The following is a 25,598-nucleotide window of genomic DNA, read 5'->3' on the forward strand; positions in this document are numbered from 1 at the left end:
GCTCTAAGGCGGTAATTACATTAGTAACTCATCGTACTCTCATCAAGGTGCTTGTAATAGGCGGAATAATGGAGCAAAAAATCATCAGATCTGTCTTTTCTATCACTCTAATATTATTCACTGATGTAGTGTGTACTCATCTATTTGCATAAATGTCATAATTGCATAATTGCATTGCATAATTAAATGATATAAATCGATGTTGGTCTTGAGTTATTCCTTTATGAAAGAACATAATAGGGCTTCCTTGCTTCCTTCTCATTAGGTAATAAATACGTGCTGATGTGTTAAAAGTGTGAATTTAATCACATGATAATTGACCTCATATGATGCTGACAATCACGCTGAAGTAATGCAAGGAGTAAATGGATGATTTTCATCCCGTAGAGAGTAATACACAGTACTTTGGGCAGTCCAAATATTGTGAAAAAAACAGTTATTTCATATTCTTTTCCTTTCAGAGGTCGCCACAACGTCCTCCATCAAACCCTCTCCTCTGCATCATCTTCTCTCTCACCAACTAACCAGTTGTCCTCTTTCCCTCCATCCCTAAATCTCCTCTCTGGTGTTCCTCCAGTCCACCTTCCTGCAGTTCCGACCTCAGCAGCCTTTGACCCAGATCTTCACCACCCGTCCTCCAAAGATAACCTCCACATCTTCATGTCTGCTTCCTCCAGCTCCGATCCCTGTCTTTTCCTCAGGTCTCTCCACTGTCTTCTACACCTTTCCTTTCATTATGGCGGATAATCTCTCTCTCTCTCTCTCTCTCTCTCATCACCCATTCCAACCTACTCGCACACATTCCTCCACCTCTTTTCCACATTCTTCATTGCTCTGGACTGCTCCAAATCCTCCATCATCTCCATCCCCATAGCCACAGACTCATCAGTCTATCTGACATTCTCCTCACCTCCAGAACATTCCTGACAAGCTCCTCCTTCAAGACAATTTCTCTTTCCACCAAATCCATAATGGAACTTAAGACATCAACACAGCGCCTTCACCTTTCTTCTCTGCATCAAACCAACCAACTCTAGCTTTTCCTGTCTATCAGCCAAACACTCAAAAGTCCCAAAAGCGTTGCATTGCTCCAGGTGTGGCACCAGCTCAAGAAGAACACTGACTTGCGCCCACCTCTGGGCCACATTGTGTAAAAGAATAAATATATATAAAAATGAAATTGATTTTGCTGAGAAAACAAGCTCAACATCAGTGATCAATATGACAATGTTATTTTGATTTAAAGCATAAATATAAATGTCATCATCCAATCCACGCTGAGGAGTTTATCTTCTTCAGGGGCTCAATATTAGCAATACTTGATTTTTTTTTTTTTTTTTTCAGAAACAAAAATGACCATTTTAGATTTTACCTATTGTTTTTGATGATACCATTTCCTGAACTATGATGCTAAGCACTTAAATAAGACAAATATCAAAGATCAGAATGCCAAGTTTGACAAAGAACCGCATAGAAAGTTCCCTGGGATTTTAAAAAGTTCAGAAGATCACAAACAAGGTTCTACGTTTAACTTTGGGCCGTGGGTAGGAGGAAGATATTTGGGTCTATTTACGGCAGTAAAAATATCTCAACGTGTAGGACTGGGAGTGGGATGTTGGGTCCAGGTGGAGGTCGATATTCTCTGAAGCGTCTTTCTGAGAATCAGCCAAAATCTTCAGGAGCTATTATCACTCCACAAATACTGGTGACACGCTTGTTTGTCCAAGTACATTACTCGTGCCAACAAAGTTATATTTCTTACAATGGGTCGTCATAATACAAAGATTATCGTCTATCTTGCCGGATGATTGTTTAAGAAGGTGTCCAAGACAATATAAGGAGGGACAAAGATGTGTGTTCCGTTATCGTAGGTTTATTAAGGATAGACTTTATTGCACTGTACAATGTAAGGACCAATATTACAGTCATAAATATGCAATACAGCAGGAGAGATGCAATTCAGGGCACAGGCTACGCTAACAGGCACCTGCTGCTTCACTGTATCGACACTACGGCGGACCCCGCCCATGACACAGGGATTTGGTTCTTCAAGCAGAGATCGACGGGTTAATGTTGTACCTCTAGTTATACTGTGAATTACTGTGAGGTGTGAAGGGATTTCCTGCCGCTTAAAGACAAACTCAAGTGCTATTGTGGCTCTTGAAGTACAGTTGAAGGGATTGTTTTGTTTTTCAAAAGCTTTGTTTTTAGAGCCGTAGTCATGAGAAGCAGTGCTGAAAGAGATTACTGGCAGCGTGAATTGTTGGAAATGTAAAAAATGAATCTGCAGCTTGGGACTAACACCAGCATATATAGACCAGGCATTACATAATTGTTTCAGTACCTGCAGAAGGGCTGGGCAGTACATCTATATACAGTAAGTCTTGCTGTCATTAATGTTTTACAGATCAAAAACTTGCTCAATTCTTATCTTCCTAGATTCAACTGACTTAATTTAATTTCAAATAGATGGGGGCAGGAGGAGGGGTACATAAGTCAATTGGAAACCAAATATTAAATGAAAAAAAGGAAGAAAGAGAAAATCTGCATGATAATCAGTGTAATTGACCAAATGTGGCTGTAGAACTACAGGAAAAGGATTTTAATACATCTACAAACATCAGATGCCGTGCCTGATTTATTTGAATTCTGTAGTGTGAATGTAGACTCTAGGCGTTCGCTGACACACACGCACACGCACACACACACACACACACACACACACACACACACACACACACACGTCAGATTTTTCCTATGAATACCTTCATATTGAACTACAGTGGTGCACGAAAGTTTATGAACCCTTTAGAATTTCCTGTATTTTTGCATAAACGTGACATCAAGCATCACTTGAAAAATTCAAAAACTCCTACAAGTAGATAAAGAACACCAAATTAAACAAAATAAGAAAAAACATATTAAGATTGGGTCACTCTTTAGAGATGGTCAAACTTTTAAGCTTTATGAGCATCAACAATTTGTGTTCTGAGATCCTCAGACACGTCTTTCGTTCCAGCCATGGCACACATCCTCCTATGTGTTTCCCAAGTGATTAGACTTAACTGGATCCCCGTTCTTTAAATAAAACAGGGGCATCCACACACGCCTGAATGTCAATCCAAGTCCTTATTGAAAACAATTGACTGTAATTTCACTTTTAAATTCTATAACAGGGGTCTCAAACTTAATTTACCTGGGGGCCGCTAGAGCTAGGGTCTGGGTGAGGCTGGGCCGCATCAGGTTTTCCACAAGAAAAGCTCTGATCAAACATTCCACCATTCTCAAATATCTTAATTTTCTACACAAAATAAGATGAAAAAATAAATAAACAAATAAAGAATTAAGCAATCATCTCACTAATCACTAAGCTAACTTCGACTGCTGCGTTATTCTCTTTGGTTGCTTTCTTGAAGAAATCTTGTTGCTTCAGTGGACATGCTTTAAGATTGGCAACTTGATTGGTTCTCTCATCTCCTTGGTATTTTGCATAGCCCTCAGCTTGTGTAATTGTGCAATGACGTTTTAAATTGTATTCCTTATGCACCGCAATTTTACTTGTGCAAATAAGACACTTCGGGGTGCCCCTGTGCTCCACAAAGAAATATTGAATTTCCAACTTTTCCTGAAATTGTCTGCTCATCACTAACCTTTCATGTCACTGCAGGCTTTGACAGACATGTTTGGGGCTGTGATATATATAATTCCACTAGGTGTCACTGTCGCAGTGAAGTTTCAGTTTAGTGTTTAGCTGACCCACGGAGAACGTAATTTCCGCTGGTAAAAGATTGGCTCAGGGTCCTGCGCCTGAGCCTACATATGACATCGAGCAGGGCAGTTAGTGATTGGTTGAAGGTCAGAAACCATGAAAACACGAAGTGTTTGTGGTGCCTATTTAACATTAAATTCAATAAATAAAATGTTTAATAAACTTTGAAAAGTTCAGCATGTGGCTAGCATGGAACTCGTGCGCGTGTATGTAATAGTGATAGCTCAGTGTTAGCGTCCTAGCCCTCATTTTCCCCATTCTTGTGCGCATGTAACGTCAGGTCTGGTGCTTCGGAGCACCCGGCTCCAGTGACAGCCACACCGGCGTGTTGTTTATCTGTTCAAATGTGTATTCAGCAGCGGCGGGTTGTTTACGTCCGTGGTTTCCACGATCGTTCGCACGGTCACGTTGCCGGTATAGTCTGGGTGTTCCGAAGCATGAAGCCCTCAGAATGAGACAGACCTATCTATTTATCACGGAGGTGGTGCTGACACATACAGCATCAAACTCGTGCGAGTCGCACTAAGATTAAACTTTCATATTAAAGCGGGGGCCTCAAACTACCGTCCTGCTGACCGCAGTTGGCCCGCGGGCCGTGGGTTTGAGACCCCTGTTCTATAATAATGATTCACTTACTTTTGCAACACAACAAAGTGTTAAAGGATTTTTTTTTCCAGAAACTGTAAACCTGTAATATCTATAACCATTCCCTGCACAAGGCAATTCTTTTATTTCTTTTTATATTTAGTATTCTCCTGTATATATCATAAATTAGTTTTTTCTATTTGTATCTATATCCTTTATCCTTCCTATGTCCTTCCATTTTCCGTCTATTATTCCTATTTGCACACTTTTCTACTTTGTAAGGCTGCTATGACAATTGAATTTCCCTGTCACAGGATCTATCTTATCTTATCTCACCTTTTTTCACATTTAGTAAAAGGGATTTTATTGATATAATTTTAGGACTTGTTTGGAAATTAGATGATGTTTTAGGTCAAATTCATAGAACAATGCAGAAAACTTTACAAGTCTTCATAAACTTTCAAGCGCTGCCATATATCTTATACTACCCAGTCCTACTTGGTGGTTTTGTGTAAAACCAATAATAAAAATAATAATGAGCTTTTTTCCTAACCCTGACAGCTGGATTGTGCCATATCTACAGGTTAACAATCGAACCACGACTGCGTCAAAGGACCCAGACGTGTTAAATAGCAAAACAACGGGAGTAAATAAGCCCTCAAACACCCGTAAGGCCGCCAACTGTATTAAATGACTTAAGACTCCTCCTCCCCTCTCTCTGCAGGATAAAAATACAGACTAAACATAAACATCTTGGGCTGGCAGGCACATGGATTATTGTCACTTTTACTTCCGCAGTCATGGGAAAACCCAATAATAAAACAATAATTAAAATATAAATAAAAAAATCAACAAGGACACCCTCCCCCAATGCCTGTTCTATCTAAAAAGAACAAAAATAGCAACAAAATAGCCCTCAAAATCGGCAATAAAAATAGATAAATCACAACCCTTAAAAGCACTTCTGAATTTTGAAATAAAAGGGGGAAAATATTCTGTTAATTTGTGCTGTTGATCTGAGCTGTGTTTTTTTTCCCCATCTCTACGCAGGTATCATGATATACTCCGCATTTATGCTCAGGGATATTAAAGGTGTTAAAATATTATCATTCATTTTACCGTATTGCCCAGCCCTATAGACTACAAACACAGCTGAATCACATACGACCTCAGTACACACACTGACAGACACTCATAAATAACACAGTCTGAACGTGCTGGACTTAGTATCACTTTTAACATCCTCTTTTTTTTTTTTTTTTACAAAATTTACATTGCGCGTTTTTATATGCAGCATTACACAGAAAAGTTTGGCCTCACACTGTGTGTGTGTGTGTGTGATTGTACGCGGGCCTGCCTGCCTGTAACCGTTTGCATGTGTGTTGGTTGTGTGTGTTCCTCAGACCTCCACAGCGGGGTCTGAGCCCAGTCCCTGAGCCTGCAGAGCCTCCTCGCGTTTCATCTTCGGCTTTTCTGTCCGCGTGTGCCACACCAGCACCTGTGTGGATGGGCATGCAGCACAACATGCACGCACGCACGCACGCAGACACACATAATGAATGGACACACAATCAAGAGTGTTACATACCATACTTTACGTTCATCAAGCATAAGCGTTTCAGGAAAAAGGCCAGATCTCCCAGAATTTTCCAAGAATTCCTTATGACTTGAAAAACAATCTACTATTTTCCGGGTTTTCCAGGACATGCAGGATGATTGTTGAGCGTTTGCTTACATAACCTGGTTTCAAGGACACAGTGGCATTGTTCACTTTGCACAGGGAGATGCACTTACTTTGGAGCAGTTGTCAGCTTTGGGCTCCAGTTCCTCCTTGGTCACAAGCCCCTGTAGGAAGCTGCTCTCCAGGAAGCCCATAGGCGCATTGCCATCGAAACAGGAGTCGGAATTGTCCAAGACTAGTTTGAGGGACACGGCAAAGCCCGCCATGTCCATGGGGAAGGGACGGGTTGGACGCCAGCCCGTGTGGAAGCGAACAACCTGAGATAAAACCGGCACGGACAAAGAGGGCAGAGCTGAGGGGGAGATAATTTAAATGGGCTGTGAGAGATGAAACACAGAGTTGAAATGCTAATCGAGTTTCCTGATTTGTTTTTATGTTGTTTTTAAATGAGATGCAGGGACCCAACGGATGCATGACAAGAAAATTAATGAGACAAATGATCGGCCAGTCAAGCGGGAACTGGAGCTCGGCTCAACCCACAGTTCCTTCATCCTCTCTGCGCATCGCTGATTTTAATATTTCAGTTTTAAAAAATTAGTGTTTAATTTGTGCCTGCAAATTCATGAAATCTTGCACTGTTAATGTTAATGAAACATCAGTTTTATATCTATCTATCTATATAATCCTATAATATTGGATTTTCTTTTACCCTCAAACTCCCAGTGTATTTTCAGCGGTCAAACTAACCTGTCAAAACTACCGTGTCTTCAAGGGTTTATACTGAACCAGATCGCACACGTTCACACACTCTGACTGCAGCTGTTTGTTCTCTAAAGAAGAAAATATGATTCTGTTTGTCATGAACATGGTTATAATGCATGCATTTCCTCAGCTGGGTGGCACCTACCTTCCCTCCTTCAACCACTGGCCTCTCGTACTTCATACTCCCCACCAGCCCCACTGGCCACACAGACACTCTCTGGGTGCTCCTCATCTGAAATGACACGCCATCCGTTTATTTATTCTCTAACCCCTCCTTGTTCGAGGATTTTTTAAATATAGGGCACAGAATGCGGCACCTCTTCAAATATCTGCAGGCTGTAGGTGTTGTCGTCGTCGGCGAAGTAAACCACCCCCTGCTGGCTGTGCGCCCCCTCCTGCTGGGCCCCTCTTTCCTCCCTGAGCCATCGTAGACCCTCATTCCTCTGCTCCACTCCACGAGGCTTCAGCCAGCTAGGGTCCCCCTGTGGGGTGGGGCAAATATTCAGGCTTATAGGGTGAAAGGAGAAAAAGCGAGCGGCGCAGCAAACCCCACCCACCTCCTGCAGTTTGCGGTCCTTGTCGGTGGGTATATGCAGGTGCGTGTATGTCAGGCCGCTCTTTGCTAGAAAGTTGCTCACAAGAGGTGTCTTATGTGAGGAGTCCTCAACCAAGATCCAGTGGAGCTGAGGGACATGGAGCAAGGTCTGGGACATGCGGGTCAGTTCGGCCTTTTGCACCAGCCTGAGTGGACAGGAATCAGTGGTTTGTTTAAACAGGGAAAATAAAAAGGTGAGGAGGAGGACGGCGGAGACGGAGTTGAGAACTTCACCTAGCGTATGTTGGAGTGATGACGAAGATGGTGGGCAGGGAGGCTTTGGCAGGCTGTTCCTGGGGTGGTTTTGTTGCCTCAGATTTCTTCATCTGCTCCTGCAAGCGGTGCAGCTCCCCCCGCAACCGAGATATGGTACGGTCCTTAGGCAGGTCGTGCTCTGTGCAGTCACAGCGCTGACCTTCACCAAATAAGGGATGAAGATTTGTTCAAATGGTTTTTGCTGCTTGCACGTATGCATCTCACACCTGAATATGTGATTCCTTTGTAAAATCCTTAAACTAAGGAAGTACACAAGTATATATTCAACATAGAATATTATATTCCTGAAAATTGAAACATGAATCTTCTCTAAAACTTAATTTTGAGAAATAAATTAAAACTTTCAATTTTACCAGAAAAATTTTCAGGGATGTAGTTTTTCCTTTATTCAAACAATTCATCTGATTTATTTTCATTTGATTAAAAAAGTGCAAGTGTTAAAAATCATGCATAAATAACAGAAGTTAAATTATTTAAGAGCCTATTGAGGTAACCTGTGTTTATGATTTTGGGTTATACAAATAAGATTGGTGACACCTAAGTGACCTTGAATTGTCAGCTAATCATTGTAACAAATTACCCCAAAATTGCAGATCTCCCCCAATTAAAAAAGCTCTGCCAAAGTCAGCATGAAATTACCTTGAAATTTAAAAAAAGGGAATAAAAATACTGGAAAATGTCAGAAATTGGTTGAAATTAAAAGAGTTAAATAGTAGTAAAACTGTCTAAAAACAGGTAAAAGAAAATTACAATAAAAGAATCGCAGACTTTTGAAAAAAAAATCTGGTTTCTCGAATATAGGGCACCCTTTTGAAAAGTCTCCTTTTCATATTTATCCCCTTTCAAATCAATCTTGCAATGCAAAAAAAAAAAAAATTGGCATCCTTATTTTGTTGCAGTCACAACTCTTTTGGTCCAACAAACCGTCCACCTGCACCACCACTGAAAAATGCATCTTTCAATTCACCATATCCAGTAGGCAAAGTTTCATGCGCTATCAAGTGGAACTTACCAAGCTGCATCAGGGCGTAGATGAGGCCCAAGAGAGACACCATGAAGTAGAGCACAAAAACAGTCTTCAGCTTAAGCCTCATCTTTGTTGCCATGGTACCCAGACCTGCTAAGTGTCAAGATGTGACCTTTATGAAGAAACACAGCAATGATATACACTACTTCTTATATAAACTATTGTACAAATGTGCCAGGTTAACTAATCACTGGTAAGATTCAAAGCGGTTATCCAACCATTGATTATCAATCGTTTGCATCGGTTAACAGGGCAAAAAGAACCTCAGAGGGGTTAGAACTCTAAGAGCAGGATTTGAATGCTGTGAGCTGTACAGTTTATACCAATAGTCATGAGTGTGTATATATTGTAAGTGTCAAATGCATGTCTGTGTTGGGGTATGTGCACCATTAGAATGCAGTGAATAAAAGGTAATTTAAAATTATGAATTGATAATCCGATAGCCTACTTGGAAATAATGTTAATAAACATTATCATTATATTGGCCATAAACTCTTCTCAAAGCCAGCAAACGGCTTCTTCAGACCCAAAAATGACCAGAACATTCGCTGAAAATACAAACGCAATCAATGTTTATGGAAGACCAAAATAATAATTTCTATTTTGAAATTATGCATGTTTAAAAGGCAACATTTTTTGAATTGAATGCCTTTGAATCCTACTTGTAGGCCGAGATCGAGCGTGTCCCTCTGCCAAACTGCGGTTTTAGAGTTGTACACAGTAAAACTAATACTGAAAGGGAAAAACAGCTGGAAGGTAAAAGTAAGCTAACTGCGTAACACCTTTTACGTTCAAAAAAAATATACCATGAAGCAAAGCCACAAAAAGAAAAAGTCAAACATCGCTATTTCTTTACCCTCCTGATAGAATGAAATTAACCTAAAAGGCATTTTAGCTAATGTTTGCTGTTAGCCTGACAAACATATTCAGCAATAACGTGGCAAATGCTCGACTTCCAGGCTCATAAACCTACCATATACTGAAAGTTCCAGACGAGGAGGGAAAAAATAACGAGGCTACGAGCTTAAAGGTTCATGACATTTTGGTGCGATGATGACAAAGGCACCTTACAGCATCAGAACATCATTCATTCGGCTTGGTTAGGACATTTTTTTCAGAATGCACCAACCACTTCCGGTTTTCTGCAACACACTAAAGAGACCCCTGGAAACACACACATGTTTAGTTCCTAGCTAATGAAAAATGTTTTAGAGCGTTGAAACGGGCACGCATTACGTTTGGTTCCTGAAAAATAGATAAATCACATCAATTGTTAGTATTCATTATTCATATCTTTCTTTCAATTTGTTTCTTGAAGTCTGAAGCGGAAAAAAAACAAACCTTAAATTGACAAAAACACAAAGGGCATCAGTTGCAAAGTCAAACAACTTTCCTTTATTTGTTCAACATACAAATAAAACACTGACAAGGCAGAATGAAACGGCTTTCCCTTTCATTATCAATGACTGGACAGGACAGAAACTCCCAAACATAGAGTTTTATTTTGTTTTTTGTTTTTTTCATTTAACATCCTGTTTAAAAAAGTGTTTTACCTGTAAAAGGCCTAGAAATGAAAATGAATATGGATCTGCAACAGCTCATATATATATATTTAACGTACATACACAGAGAAAAAGACCAAGAGGAATATCTGTGAATGGCGCGGGTACATAACCATTTTCTAAAAATATGACAGCTCACTTAATTAAAACTGAATGGTAAAATTTAGGCTCATTTTCTAACTTATTTCACAAAAGTACTGTCACTTTACTGGGCCAGCTTTCATGGCAGCTCCCCTGTCTGGGCTGACAGTCAGCTGACATTTGATTCCATGCAAAAATGTATGTTTTCAAGGCAAATGTGCCTCTCAGGTTGTTTTTTTTTTAAACTGCAATTAATAACACTAACAAAAAGCAGGTTTAAAGTCTTTTTAAATGGCATGACACAAGAAGTTGACTCAAACAGTGGGGCAAACCTACACAGCACACACCTGACAACATGGCTGCTGAGTAATAGATGAGGTTCGATTATGTTTGATTAACCTGAGAGAGACGGTCAGTTGAAACCCTACCACTACGAAAGACAATCTCTTTTAGAACTGTAACATTTGTATTAAAAAGCCTTTTCCTCAAAAGATAGTCTTGAATGAAAAGTAGCTATTTGTTTTTTTGTTTTTTTTTTGTTCGTGATTGAAGTTCAAAGCAAGCATATAACCAAGTGGAGTGTCTTCTCCAGGTGCCACAAAGTTAGATCCTTATTTCTTTTGCTCCTTCCCTCGATCTAAGAACAAGCGATGTTCACATGTTTAGGAGTAAAACAGGCTTAAAGAGTAAAATGAATGTTGATGCCAAGATAACTTTGCCTCTGTGTCATGAAACAAGTTGTCTGGGAAAAAAAATGTCTCAACTTCACATTGTAGCTTCTTTTGGTTTCACAGTTTAACCAGGCGCCTGTCCGTACACAACCTTCAGGTGAGACATTCAAATTTGTTTGGTGGGGGTTCTTTTTGTAGCAGAATTGTTCTGCTTTTGGCTATTGAGTATTTTTTGTCCCCAAGTTAAAATGTTACTCAGTTGCAGTATTATGTTTTTTTGTTTGTTTTTTGTTTGTTTTTTTTAAATCGACATCATCTCTCATTTGACCTTTCAAGTTTTTATTTTTTTGTTTGTTTTTTTCGCTATTGCGCCAGGGGTCCTTGTGCATTAATCCCTATCCAATGAACTTTTCATTTTGCACCTGTTTGCATTGCTTCCAGTAACAATATAGAATATAAAACAACTCCTTTTAATGTCTAGTCTCAATTACTTTGGGCGGCGGGGCAAGTACACAAAGCCATAATGGGGCCTAGTTTATTGTTTGACCTCCAGCTGTTTGAACTAAAACCCTTAAAGAGCAGTGCATCTCATACAGCTGTGGACTAGTTTACTACCAGCTATCGGTTTAGGGGAGTCATGAGGTTTCTTCTTGGTCAAAACCCTGACAAATAGCACTTGAAAAAATGTCCAAAAGATTTTGTAAATAATAGCAATTCAACGTGAGCAAAGTGGCTGCAGCGAACTGTTCCAGGTTTCACCCTTAAATAATCGGGTCCTTCTCACAAAACTCAACGAGCATCAACTTTACGCTGAGGGGCTTTTTTTTTTTGAAGAGGAATGATCCTCAGCCTTCACTTAAAAAAAAAGCTTCTGAAATATGCATGTCCAAAAGTTTTACATACAAGGTTCAAACAGTGCACCTCAGTCACAGAAGCAGCATCACCAACGGGTCATCCTGATTCTGACTCTGTTCTACTAAGCACTTCCTAATTATGCAACATCATAATGGAAGGCTGAGAAATTTACACAAGGGGATGAGAGCCATTTGAAGAAGAATGTTTTTGGGTTTTTTTTAATTTGGTCTTTTTAAAAAAATATTGAGAGAAAGGTCAGAATTATGAGACTTTTACAAACACCAACAAAGCAAACTTCAATCTCAGAACTCAGACCTTCTCCCCCGATCTTAAATTATCACAAAAGAACAAAAAAAAATCAAAACCTTATTTTCTATAAGTCCCATGTGGCTATAATCCCCTTTTGTAATAAAGAGCCAATAACTGAAGTTTTTTTTCTTAAAGTACCACATTCACAAAAACAAACACAGTGCCCTGCAATGGCTCCCGTCACCCATGGGCTTTCTTCCTCTTATTTCTCCTCAACTTCAAGGTTAATGAGTCATGGTACATAGCGGTGACCCCTACTAGTCCTCAACCCTGTTAAATCAATATGATTTGCTCATGCTAAAGAAAAGAGAGGGACAGGATTGTGGATTTTTTTTTTTTTTTTAAATACAGCTAAATGTAGCGGCAAAATCCACTGGTTTATCATCATCAGGGAGGGAAGGAGGGAGGGAAGAGGCACCAAGAACAGACAGAGGGGAGGGAGGATGCATTTTGTACAGAACTGCAGCTCGTGTCTGGAAGTGTGGCAGCGAGAGATGTAGGAGACAAAAGGATGCAAATCATTCTTTTTGAAGAAAGCTGCACAGTCACGCTGGGATTGTTTTTCAGGGTGGGATGCAGATTTACAGCAAAGATGACGACAACTATAATTTACTCACTACTTTCACAGGGAGAAGATGATGTGTGATAAAAAAGGCAATTATGTCAAAAGGATCTTTTGGGGGGGGGGAGGGGCATGGGAGGCATCACCTGAATAGATGACGGGTAGTGCTTATAATGTGCTGTACTAAGGAAACAGTAGTATCACAGGGCAACGTGGTTCAAAACAGTGCAGCTGCTGCAAACTGCAGTGCTTCTCTTACAAAAAAATAACTTACAAGCTGTACGTGCAGAGAACTCGCAGTAGAACTGATCAGGTTTCGGTGCGGCGAGGCCTCTCAGACTCAGCTGACCCACACTGTGGAACCGTTGGCTGATTTGCAGAAAACGCATCATAAATTTCCTCCAACTCTGTATCCAAAGTGACTAGCAAAGAGCCTGGTTGATCTGTTTGGAAGAATTTACCACTTTGAATGAATTACATCTTAACCTTTGGATACGACAGGCAATTCCACCACAGGAACTCTGAGGAGCAGGTTGATGCAGACTTAAAGACAGCAGTAGTAAGAAAGCAATTCTTGGGACACGAATCTATTCAAATGCAATCTTTTGCTCTTTTGTATTTATAGATAATACTATTCTGTCAAAAATCCAAATGTAGTTTTGATTAGCGGTTTCATTAAAGCTGACCCGGTGTGTTTTACCTGAACCAATGCATTCTGTCTAAGCCCAAGCAAAATGCAAATACCTTTGTCATACAAAACCACAAGGAAGCACATTTAAAATCTGCAGCAAAACTAGTCAGCTCCAGTCCTAGGACTGCAGTCATGACATGACCAAGTGACGGCCGGCAGCAACATAACTAAGCACAAATATCGGACTTTGTTGCACTCAAATGCAGGTGTGGGGATATGTGCATCTAATCATGGTTTGCATGTAGAAGGAGTAATCCAGAGAAAGGGAGAGCAATGACCTTGTCTTTTCTCTCCATGTTGAAGGTTCAAGCCAACTGAGAAAGACGAAAATCTAATTCTCGGTGGGTTTTTGCAAGTCCAGTCCGGACTGATCAGCCAAAGAATTTCCAGGGGGCTATTTAGCAGCCCATGACCCAGAGTGGGAACTGCTGGGTGAAACGGGAACATGTTTCTCATTATATACAAGAGCACGTAGCATGAATAAGCTACTCATTTAACGGCTTCAATGATTGAAACCACTAGATCAACTTTTTCAGATTTCACGGTTTCTTCGTGTAGGGGAAAATGCTCATTTTTCATTGATTTCTGGATGATTGGGAGTAATTTCTAAAAGAAACTAATTGACCGCTATAATACTCATTCAAACATTTTTCAGTCCATGACTTGAGAAACCCTTGGTTTGGATTGAGACGAAAGATTTCGTGCCATAAACGAGAAAACAAAAAAAAGACACATCACACAATACCATTTGCAGGATATTGAGTTATCCTTTTACTGCCCATTGGTTGAAACAGAAAGGCGCCTGCCAGCTGAAAACCAGTCACGAGTTCCAGTGGTGGAAAACACCTCGGGTTCCTGTACCGAGACCAGGGCCATCGGACATTTGGACTCCAGCTGAGGCTGAAGAAGTCCTGCAGGATGATTCATACAGTAAAGCACATAAGCAGATGAGAGCAGGGTAGGATGAGGTTCATTGCAGTGGTAGAGAATGTCAGCACTTCCTTTGTTTGTTCTTGACCAGAACTACTTATAGTCAATAAGAGGGACAGAAGAGTGATAAAAGATGTCTTGGACATTTAACCAAGACATAGGAAAAGAAAAAGGAAAAAAAAAAAAAAAAAACAGAAGCGATGTGTGAAAGCTGGCACTGCATACTGCTTTTGTGGCAGGATTACACGAAAACACAAATCTCATACATAATGTAACAATGATATCCATAACCAGGTTTGACTCAGTCCACCTCTGGTTGATTGACATGGCAGGAGGGACAGCCTGTCAAACCCTTGGAAGCAGCAGGCAGCTCAAGCTTTCACACACAGCTGAGAAAGTTGCTGGCTTTTGACCAATCAAGAGGTTGCAGCTGATCAGTGGCAGCAGCCGCCGCAGTGCCCACCCCCGTGGGTGTGTCCCACTGAGGCCTCGCCATGTTTGGTCCGCCGGCTCAGGATCTCGTAGGAGCAGTCGTCGCCGCAGCAGCCCGACATGCTTGGTGAAGTCTCGTCAATCTCAAACCTTGGCAGAGGCGGAGGAGAGGGGATTGTTTGTGATGCCTTCATGTGTCTTTTCTGATGATTGGATGTCAGCATCCAGGAAAGTTCAACACCTTCGCATTTCATCTGTTTTTGTGTTGCTATTTACATTAATGTTATGTTCACTTCCATCAGACTGAGATTAAAGTGATCCCTGCGCAGCTAGTGGGAACAGACAATTCGATTGGATTACGAGATCAATGAATATCAATCATAAATACAGCTTCAACAACAAACCTATACTCAAACCACTGAATTTGGACTCTTGTGTATTATGACATTTAAAACTTGAATGCTATGAACACATTTTACACAGGGATATCTAGATCCAAAAAAGGTTGTTGTCGACAAAAATACATTTAAAAAAAGTAACAGTAAAGGTGGAGTGATGACCTACCGTTGAGGTCACAATCCAAAGGTTGAAACCACCACTCCAGAGGGAGCAGGGCTTTTGACATCTTTCATAATGTAATTGCATCTTGAATTTCCCTCTTCATGCTACCATTTACTGTGTGTCTAGCGCCACTGTCTTCAAAATTCATTATAAAGACCAAATCAAAAATCCATGAATTCAGGAGTCGGGATACTCACTGTAAAGCTTCTCTGAAGAACTGGTACGCCCCATGGTTGTGTTTAAAAACTGTCAGCATCACTTTCTTCATCTGTGTGCTGCAGAGACAGAAAACTTTTCTGACAAGAACCTAGATTGTCTTTCTACATTAACAAACCCTATGAAGAGACCACAAGAAAAAAGAATCGATTTCATTTAGAAGTTTTATCTGTGTTATAGATCCTGATGTAGCAAATCAGTCAGTGCCCTGCCGCTGTGAGATTAAACCCAAAAATAAACTTAACCAAGTAAGAACGCCCTCAATTTTGACAGAACTAATCCTCCTTCACAGTTACTTGAAATGACTGATCATTTTCTAAAATCGTAGTTCAATCATTCTACAGAAAGTGAAGGTTGGCTGTAGGTTATGTCAAAGAAGACAGTGAGGTGTGTGGTGAAAGTACCATGCGTTAACCATCCTCCTCGGTGAAATACTGACAAAAGTACCACTTTATTTTTTTTAACCATAAAAGGAAGAACTGAAGTCCGCACTGTGACATGTATCACACAAGATCACATGGTGGGGTTATCACAGTTGCACGCCTGCTGTGGGACAGACCTTGGGGCTGATGAGTTTTTTAGGTCTGCTTTCAGTTCCGGATATGAAAATACACCAGTGGCCATTAGTGCCACTGAGGCATCAGGGCAGAGAGTATAAAGCAGCCACGGACACACTGCGCCAGAGCATTAGGTTTTTCTTGCCCTCAACTGCATTATTGTGAAAAGGAAATCACATCAAACCAACTGCTTTAGTCTCCATAACTGGTGAAATGACATGATGGATTTACTGTTAATGGAGCAGGAAGCCTCAGGCCACTGAATGAACCAATGAGAAGATGGAGCTGGGATGTTTTCAATATTGCATCATGAAAAATAAACTTATGATTGAATTGCAGTGTAACTGATCTCTCCTCCTGTTGGGTTTGCTAAGTAGTTTTTTTTTTGCTGTGACTGTATTGTCACCATATGCATTGGGTAAATATGTTTTCTTACTTCGACTGTGGTGTTTACTGTGTATTTTTACATAGTCTGTATGTGCAAAGAATGAATTACAAGGAAAGAAACATCAGAACCTGCAGGCACTGCTACTTACCCATGTGCCACTGCTATTGTTTGCTTTCAAACCAGCAGACTTGTATCCATTCTACATAATGCATTTCCATTAGGTAGCTTAATGAGCAGCAATTTGTGTTGAGTTACCTGTTCGCGATGAGCTGTAGTATCTGGATTAAGAACTTGCCGAGCCCTTTCCTCCGCACTCTGCTTTCTAACTGCACCTCGTAGCTGGAGGGGAGGGACACCAATTTGATAGACACATTCGTCAAACATTTGCTTGGCATCAAGGGAAACTTAAAAAAGAGGTTGTGGTGGCAGTGGTGGTTTAGGGGAGTCCTACAAACTTACCAATATAGTACCTCTTCGCCGCACTCCACATCGAATCGGAAGTGAGAGAAGGCCACGGGGGCGGAGTCACTGTCACGGGCCAAGAGGTACCATGCTCTCTCGTCATTCATCTCTTCCCGCTTTTCCCTCTCCTTCCATCCCCATTCACTTTGCTCGTAACTACGGCACAGCAGCAAGGACATGGTCGACTGAGACACGACCGCCGACCCCTCCATTTTGTGACAATCCTATTGAGCAGCTTATTTACGTAACTTTTCCTCTCACAACTATGATCACAGAAACCTTAAATTCAGCTAGAAATGAGATGGAACGATCTTTTTTTGTTTTAGAAAAAGCACACGTGACAAAAATTTGCAGGAAATAAAAATTACGAGTGAACAAGAAATTACCAACAAGCATACAAGAAATTGCCCGAGAGGGGAGTTGAAGTATTCTTCAAAATGCAAGAGGAGACACTGATAAAATCTACTGTATATGGGCTTCATGACTTTTGTTTTTTTTTTCCATATAATAATAATCAGTACTGAAAAAAGGGGTGTCTGAATATCATCAAGTTCTCTCCATCCTGTCCAGTAATGTTTGAATATGTTCTCATATCTACTGGTTGACAGCGGAAAAAACTGCCATGCACATCTGGGGCAGCGGCCCTGATTTCCATTCTGTGGCCCCTTCCCAGTCTACGGCTCCTATCAGTGAGAGTCCACTTCCTTCTGCTGTGGATGGGTGGTGTTGCTCTGGAGATACAAGAACAAAACGGAAGTCTTACAGGGACTGCATGTTGGCTCTGGTGAGTTCGAAGGCCCACTCCACTGACAGCGGGTTGAGGGAAGTCACTCTCTTACACTCTATCTGCAGGTTGAGCCTGGACAGGAAGACATGTTCCATGTGACTTTAAGGTATGAGCTCATGTTGCTGTGTGAAAGATTCATTTGACATTAAAACACCACCAGTACAACTTGTTGTGCTACCGCCCCCTGTGTTTGGGACATGAAACAACTAGGAACTTTATTCATTTATGAAAAAGTCCATTAAAAGTTATTAATATTGCCAAAATAAAAAAAAAAGACATACCCATTTCTGTCGTATTTTTTGAAGGCTGGGAAGGCAGCCAGTGGGTCATCAAGCTGTGAAAAGAAGTGGACAAAATTAGCCTTAAGGGCAGAGTCTCAGCACACTGCAATGCATTCACACACTTAGCCACACGTCATCAAGGCTCACTTTCAGTTCTGCACATATTTTCACATGAATATGTTGGATTGTGGTTGTGACAGTCAACGGACTCAATTTAGACCACCAATGCCTTCATTAAATTCAATAAATGTCATTGGCTTTGTGTTGCAACAGAGAAAATCCACCCATTGGTCAGAGTAAATTAAATGACCCTCGTTGGTTGGCAGTCGTACAAAATGCCTGAAATCAGCAACATCTTGGTTAGATCCACCTTATTAGAATTAGGTATTCAATCTTTGAGGAAAAGTTTGAAAATGGGTCTTGATACTTGCTCAGTCCAGAGTAATAATTGAGCAACAGCAGATTTTTTTAAGGCAAAACATTGATGATGTCAGTCACTTTCTATCCTGGTTCAAATTTCCAGTTTAGATGTCTAGCATCAGCTTCCTATCTTCAGCGGATAGAAGTGAAAACCCAGGCGAGCTCCCGCTTCAAAGTTGGACACTTAGTGTGTTTGGGTATTCACCATCATGAATTTCTTCAGGGTTGATAGTGACACCTCTTCCTAGTGAACCAAGAAGGTTGACAGGGACCATTTTCAGCTGGGGTAAGTGTTGAAAATATGGCGTAAACTACCAGATAATTCTTAACATAACTGTAGAAAAATAATGTTAATTACGAAAATATGTCTAAAAATACACATGAAAAGCAGACTTAATTTAGTCTGTGGGTAGAAATAAACAAGCTCTAATTACCCATTCTGATTTACATTAAATCGATGCGCAAGACATTTTAAATAACCAGAGAACATCAACCTGACAAGCCCTGCGTTCTGCAAACTCTGTGATTCGGCAGGTAAATAAATTTGGGTCACTGCGTTGGCAATTTCCTGTTTAATATTTCACAGCTGATCGCTGCCTCACTGAGCAAAGCACATGTGCACTGAGTGAGGCAAGCTACATTTTGTTTTTTTTTCCTCTCAAGTACACAACTTCATCCACACATTGTATTGCATGCATTTCAGATGTTGTTCAAGGACAGAGTGTCACAAATCTGTGATAAATGGTGAAGTCAAACGCTAAATTGGGACCCTACCCATCAGACACCTGAGACAGAAGGCATCGCACTCAATATGAACTGATGTGACAGGATAGACAATAAATAATCACTGATTTTGTCCGTTAACTGTATGAAATATCTGAGGATGTAACATTCAATCATGAACTAAGCCTTTCACTGGTTGAAGCCCTACATTCTTTTAATTCAAACCCCCAATGAACCCTTAGGTTAAGCATAATAGCCTTTCCACTGCAGCCTTCCCTCAGGCCTGACTACAAGCGCGAGAGCCTCAATAGCCCGAAAGGGAGCCATCGATGCGGGAGAATTACAAGATACTAAGTGGTATAGCTCCATTACGCAAAAAAACAGAAATATTCAGGTCATGGTCTCCTGGAGGAAGACGAGACGAAAAACCTTGACATAGAAGATACTCTGTGTCTACTGGAAACTCGGACAACAAACAGGGGAAAGTGATAGAAGTCAGGATTTTTTTGGGGGGGAAGACAATCAGAGACTTAACTATTGCTTGCACTTTCTTCTCTGTGTGGAAGGCAGCAGCAGTGAATACAGGATGACGCATAAATGTATAAACCCATTTACTGTCCAGGCCAAGCCACTCTGTGTACGAGCTCTCTCCTCCTAGATTTCAGCTAACCCTCAGGCAGCAGGAGTCGTGTGTGTGTGTGTGTTCAACTACATGGGCAGGTTTTAACGATGCTCATTAATTATGGAACAAACATATGGGACTGTACTTGGCTTCTCCAGTTATGTGCATATTAAATAAGCTGCATTTGATATCACTGGCTTCACTGTCGAGTTTGAGTCAAACTCAATGCGATCTGAAGAGGACGTCAGTGGCTGAGGGGAAGATGTGCCTTCCAGTGCTTAGACTACTGTCAGGGCAGAGCAGGGCACTATGACAAATAAGCAAAAGGATATTTGGAGGCCTTGTTTTCTGTACTGATCTTAATCTTTGTTTCAACATTATAACAGTTTCCCCAGAAAATGAATGAAAATTATTAAGCTTTCCTCTTATTACATATGTTTTCTATGACAAAGACGAATAATTCTTTGTAACTTATTCTCTTTTAACTACTAAAATAATTTCCTTCAAATCGGTTATATGGTTATTTCCTTTGGGTTTCTGTTGGATGATTTACTTCTGATGTTATAAGCACTGTGTTGCTGAATTTTAGACATTGTTTAGCTGATTTTTAATGAAAGGTGATCAATTGCTGTGCTAATCACTACAATTTTACATAATTCAGGGAATAGGAGAATGTAATGAGGGAAAAAGCAGTTAACAAATGTGCTAAAATTGGCAAAGATTTTCACCAGACAACAATGTGTCAGGCAATTAACATTGTAATTGTGTTTCATAATTTGCAGGTTGAAAAGTCTGGATCACTGGATCACTGATAAAATATCAAATAATGTACAATTCTTGGGTTAGTACTTTTGTAACATTAAAGTTACACAAAAACTTTGCAGCCGGATACTCGGAGTTTTGCATTCAATCCCTTAACATAGTTATTATTTATCCCATACATTGTGCAAAATAAGTGCGCTGCCTCATTGGTTAATCATCTCACCTTGTTGGCAGCATCCACTTTAGCACAGACAGCATCCATTGCTGCCCTTTCCTCCAGACGCCGGGCTTTCTTCTCCTTGGCTCTGTTTGACTTCCTCTGTGCATGGGAAACGAGGCAGGGTGTGAATAGAAGTGATGGAAGAAACGGTGAGAAAGTAGGTGAATGAGGGATGCAGGATGTGTGGTGATGAGGGCAGGAAAAGACAGCAAGGAGGGAAAACGAGTTAGACTGCTGTATCAGAATAAGGGCTTGAGTCCAGAACATCATGTTCACACACACACACACACACACACACACACACACACACACACACACACACACACACACACACACACACACACACACACACACACACACACACACACACACACACACACACACACACACACACACACACACACACACACACACACACACACACACACACACACACACAGTTCCTCAAATTAAGTCTGCGTTAGGGTTAGTCTGCTGCAACTTTCACCTCCCCTTGTCTGCAAGCAAGAAACAACCACATTTTATTGACATGTGAGGCAATATAGATAGATAACATGACTGGATAGATTACACAAGCCTACAGAGGGCCTCAATTATCTCAAACTATTCAATTTCATGTGATTCCAAACATAGCAAATTGGAGCTTGGTGGCATTGACATCATAGTAATGCAGGAGCAGATAATCAGAAGTGAACCCTAGTTTAACCCTGGGACAAGAGCAACAGATTACTTTTGACATTTAAAAAATTTGACAGCGTTAAATCATCTGACTCTCCAACTGATATAGCATTTAAGATAAATGAATAAAAACAAACAGTTTCAAATTGTCTGATACTTGTGTTATCATATTTTTCTCCATACTTTATTATTTTAGGTATTTTTGAAAATCCGTCATTTTACTTTTTTTTTTTGTGGGGGGGGGCCAATTGGTAAAAAAATAATTTACTTGACAGCAAAGGACAGTCCTAAACAAACAATGTTAAAATACAGTCAGATAACCGGTACAAGATGCCATCATACTGCTCATAGATAGTTGGGGCTTCAGAAAATAAGCGTAAACAATATGAAGGGGTCCAGCAGGGTCAGCTAAGAGCCAGTTGAATCCTATCTAATGCACTGACTTGGTGCAGCTGAGATAAAAAAAAGTCACAATCGACCTCAAAACTGTTTTGCCAAACAGTGAAAAGTCGGAAAAAATGATAGAGTTCAGTGTGATTATCAAGCCAAGGAGCCGTCTGCTCCTTGTTAGTCCTGCTCATAATGCATCGTCCCTGTTGCAGCACAGCTTTGAGATTAATTTGGAGAAAATTTGTGAAGAAATGAAAAAAATACATCTCTGTTACTGACAGTATGAATAATTACATACAACTGTGCATAAAAAGAGACAGCTGCTTCAGCGGCTTTACTTATTTATCTATGGAGAACTAAATATAAATTACCAACAGAGAAGTAGCTGTGCAATTTTCTCCACATTGCTTATTGACAAAAGAACAGAGCAGCATTTTCAGTATTTGCTTCATTTCAGCCCAGCAGCTACATTTGCTTGGATGTGGGCGCACACACATTTGGACATCAGAGCAAACTTCAATAGCCACAAAAGAAAACGTAGGAGGGGCATTAGGGCAACCGTGCACCGATAAATCAAACACTATAGCAATTAGTGATCCAGCCCATAACACTATGATCATAAGCTTGAAAAACATTTAGAATGGCAAGGCATTCTGATTCCAGATGTTGTATATAGCATTCTCTGAGAGATTGTTGTCATGGAAAAGAATCTGGTAACTAATAATCTAATTTAGCCTGCTCCTGGCTTGATGTCCACTGCTATAAGCACTGGTGCAGCAATAATTCACACAAATGACTCTGACTGCATCTATGCCCTGCAAAAAACCACACTCCTGAACAGCTGCTGTGTGAGCACCACGATAATACACAACAGTGGATAAAATGAAGATGCAACTGGATGATTAGGGGTGGGAGGGGCGGCACAAATTCAGTTGTGACCTCAGCATTTTGACAGTTTATTTCAGGCTGGTTAGATGAACCAATAGCAGTCTCTCAGCATGTGGTTTTCTGGCTACAACCCATTATCTTGAGACTGAAGGTGAGTCATCCCCCACACCGTGAAATACCTTCTCTCACATTAAAGAAAAACCCACTGATGCAAAGCAAAAGGCAGTTTGAGGCAGAAGGGTGAAGAGATGTGCTGAGTAGTTATTGACAGGGCTGTCAATGAATTTAACAGATCTCTGCTCATCAATCTCTAAAGGAAATAATGAAATGCAACCTTATGGCTCAGTAACCTGATTTCTATGCACCAAAAAAGGACCCCAGACATCTCTGGGCTTGTGACAATGCCGTGTGTAGTGAATCAAAAGAATGCGAAAAAGTACTGTTTAAAGGGAACAACCTGCTCATTTAGTCACATAAAAGAAGCTAATTGGGCAGCGGGACAGGGGAAAATAAAGATTTTTAGATGAATAAGGAAAAAAAACGAGGCCTCAAATTACCACATGATTAGCCAATATCTGAGGATTGACTTAAATGATTACTTGTATGATAAATCTGTATCGTCTAATTATAACGCTCAGCAGTTAGCTGTCACTTAACAGCCCTGATGCAATGTAATTTGTATTCATTTTCTCAGTGCTTGCTTATAGAATCAGTTATTTATGTTTGCTTCAGGGCACAAGATTGTTTTTCTTCACAAGCCTGCCTGTTGCTGGTAAGTATGCAAGGTGTTTTTGCTTCACTCAGCTTTAAGATGACAAGTGCATTCTTTAAGCCTTGTGGATTCCTTCGCCTGGTCGTGTTGGTGAAATATTTACACAGAATCAACACAGAAGCTAAGACATTCCATATATTAGCTGTCAATCTGTTTTGCCCCCCCCCCCCCCCCCCGACAAGGATATCAGCCACAATAACCCCCAATTGAATCTTGCATAGGAAACAATACAAGAAGGATGAATAAAAACCGGACGATATGAATTCATGTCCACTCTATCATTGTCTAAAACATTAGGAATTGAATGCATCCTTGCACCACCGTCTAGATTGCAAAAAGCGCAAAGTTGTCCACTGGTGCTTCGCGGACAAACAAGGAGGAATTAACCGAATTCCTTGTGTGTGGAGCCAGACTCGAACGGGAGGTAACAATTAAATGAAAGGAATGCACCGAAGAGCCAACTTTAGCTCAGGGCATTAACTCTGTACCAAGCACCGAGCTGGACCTGTGGAAACACGTGGATAGGTTTAAACTGAGCGAAAGTGGCGGACCAAGCCAAATAATCATCGCAAAGCCTAACAAGAGGTATTCGGCTGGGCGGCTTGAGCGGAGGCCCCGGCTGAAGCTGACACCCGCAATGTCTTTACCAAAAAAACAGCGTATATGAGAAACTAGAGGTCTCAGCAGTGCCTCTAACTCGCTGGTCCAGACGTTAACAGGCGAGCGTTTATAACTAGCAAAGCTGCGTTCACGAGTGGGGGGGGGGGGGTCCTGACGCGGCTAACACGGCTAGCAAGCTAACGCTGGCTCAACACATAGTGGGATAGTGGAGCAACTTCATTGAGCGCAGCGGCGAAAAGAATGCAGTCATAACACAAATATGCCTGATATATCTGCGTGATAACGAATGGTACGAGTCCAATGCTAACGCGGCTAACCCGGGGGGTGAGGGGAAGCTAAGAGGCTAGCGCAGCCACAAGCCATCCCGAGTGCCAAGACACAGCTGCATCCATCCACCATGAACTCCCGTCCTCCTGCTTTCCCCCTCGTTCTTTCACTCATTTACCCCGTCCGACACCCCTTAAAAACACATACCTTTCATTGTGTCACTCCGCACACAGACACACAACGCCGAGCACTCGGGAAAAACTCACCCCCATTGTGCGGCCGCGTCTTATCGATCAGTCCGTATGAACACTCGTCTATTGTCCGTCCGCTTCACCGTTGCTGAGATATTAGTATCGTGACTGGAGACGGGGGCCAAATTACTACAATGATAGATCGTGTGCTAACGAGGCTAGCTGGCTACAGCGCCCACGAAGCGGGGTTTGAGACAAACCCCAGCTTTTTTTTCGAGAATTCAAACGAAACGACTTCAAAAAATAGATGGCTTTATTTCTCTTTTGGTAGGATTTGGCGCCAATAATCCGAGCCTGAATTTAATATAGGTCCCTTCCTTTCCCCTTTCTTTCCTCTCCTCTCCGTCGCGTTAACCATGAGGCCTTCACGTGTTCTCCCGGAGCTCCGACTTCCGAGACGTCTGACTTTCAAGAGTCAATGCTTGGAAACGTTGTTCCATTTTATTCCGAATATTACGCTTTACGTGACAAAACAAATAAAAACCACATAGTCATATTTTGTTTTGATTGTAGAATATTTTATTTGGACTTTTCTTTTTTACGTGCAGTTCGCTCTTAACTTGAAGCCAGATACAATCCATGCGAGAAATAAACGCATGAAAGATATGAACAAAATAACGACCATTTAATGTATTTTATATACTATCGCGACCGGGAATTCACCTGCGGGGAGGGTGAAAACTACTTCGCATGTGGAATAATCTACGCCATATGCTAGAATCATATGTGTTTATTCAATATACCAAAAATAAAACAAAAAGGGGACCCACGTGGTTCCTCGTGTTGAGGATATCCCGTGTTTCCGAGAACAGAAGACACATGATGAAAGTTTAACTGGAGCTCCAGTGGAGAAAAACTCTAATGGCAGCGGTGGGATTCGAACCCACGCCCCCGAAGAGACTGGAGCCTTAATCCAGCGCCTTAGACCGCTCGGCCACGCTACC

The 25,598-nt window shown here is 41.1% G+C and overlaps 2 protein-coding genes and 1 non-coding gene across 5 annotated transcripts; all 3 read right to left on the reverse strand.

Moving 5' to 3' along the window:
• Positions 1-1,856: 1,856 nt before the first annotated feature.
• b3gat3 (beta-1,3-glucuronyltransferase 3 (glucuronosyltransferase I)) lies at positions 1,857-9,803 on the reverse strand. 3 transcript variants are annotated; one of them, XM_086165213.1, is made up of 8 exons: positions 9,669-9,803; positions 8,681-8,785; positions 7,627-7,807; positions 7,355-7,538; positions 7,115-7,279; positions 6,943-7,029; positions 6,149-6,352; positions 1,857-5,852 (listed from the first exon to the last, which is right to left on the reverse strand). In XM_086165213.1, exons 2-8 carry the CDS (start codon positions 8,772-8,774, stop codon positions 5,754-5,756), a joined length of 1,014 nt encoding a protein of 337 aa, XP_086021339.1. In that variant the 5' UTR covers positions 8,775-8,785; positions 9,669-9,803; the 3' UTR covers positions 1,857-5,753. The 3 variants fall into 3 exon arrangements, with proteins under 3 accessions (XP_086021339.1, XP_086021337.1, XP_086021336.1); XM_086165211.1 differs by having other exon boundaries at positions 8,681-8,788; XM_086165210.1 differs by having other exon boundaries at positions 8,681-8,807.
• Positions 9,804-14,173: 4,370 nt separating this feature from the next.
• Positions 14,174-25,055, reverse strand: naa40 (N-alpha-acetyltransferase 40, NatD catalytic subunit). Its single transcript, XM_086165214.1, has 8 exons — positions 24,670-25,055; positions 20,791-20,886; positions 18,041-18,093; positions 17,736-17,831; positions 16,970-17,128; positions 16,766-16,849; positions 15,547-15,624; positions 14,174-14,938 (listed from the first exon to the last, which is right to left on the reverse strand). Exons 1-8 carry the CDS (start codon positions 24,673-24,675, stop codon positions 14,791-14,793), a joined length of 720 nt encoding a protein of 239 aa, XP_086021340.1. The 5' UTR covers positions 24,676-25,055; the 3' UTR covers positions 14,174-14,790.
• A 461-nt stretch (positions 25,056-25,516) lies between these two features.
• Positions 25,517-25,598, reverse strand: trnal-aag (transfer RNA leucine (anticodon AAG)). Its single transcript has one exon. It is a non-coding gene; the product is annotated as a tRNA-Leu (tRNA).

The sequence above is a fragment of the Fistularia commersonii genome, chromosome 19 (genome assembly GCF_037954325.1).
Source record: "Fistularia commersonii isolate RoL2024-O1a breed Wild chromosome 19, RoL_Fcom_v1.0, whole genome shotgun sequence".
NCBI lineage: Eukaryota > Metazoa > Chordata > Actinopteri > Syngnathiformes > Fistulariidae > Fistularia > Fistularia commersonii.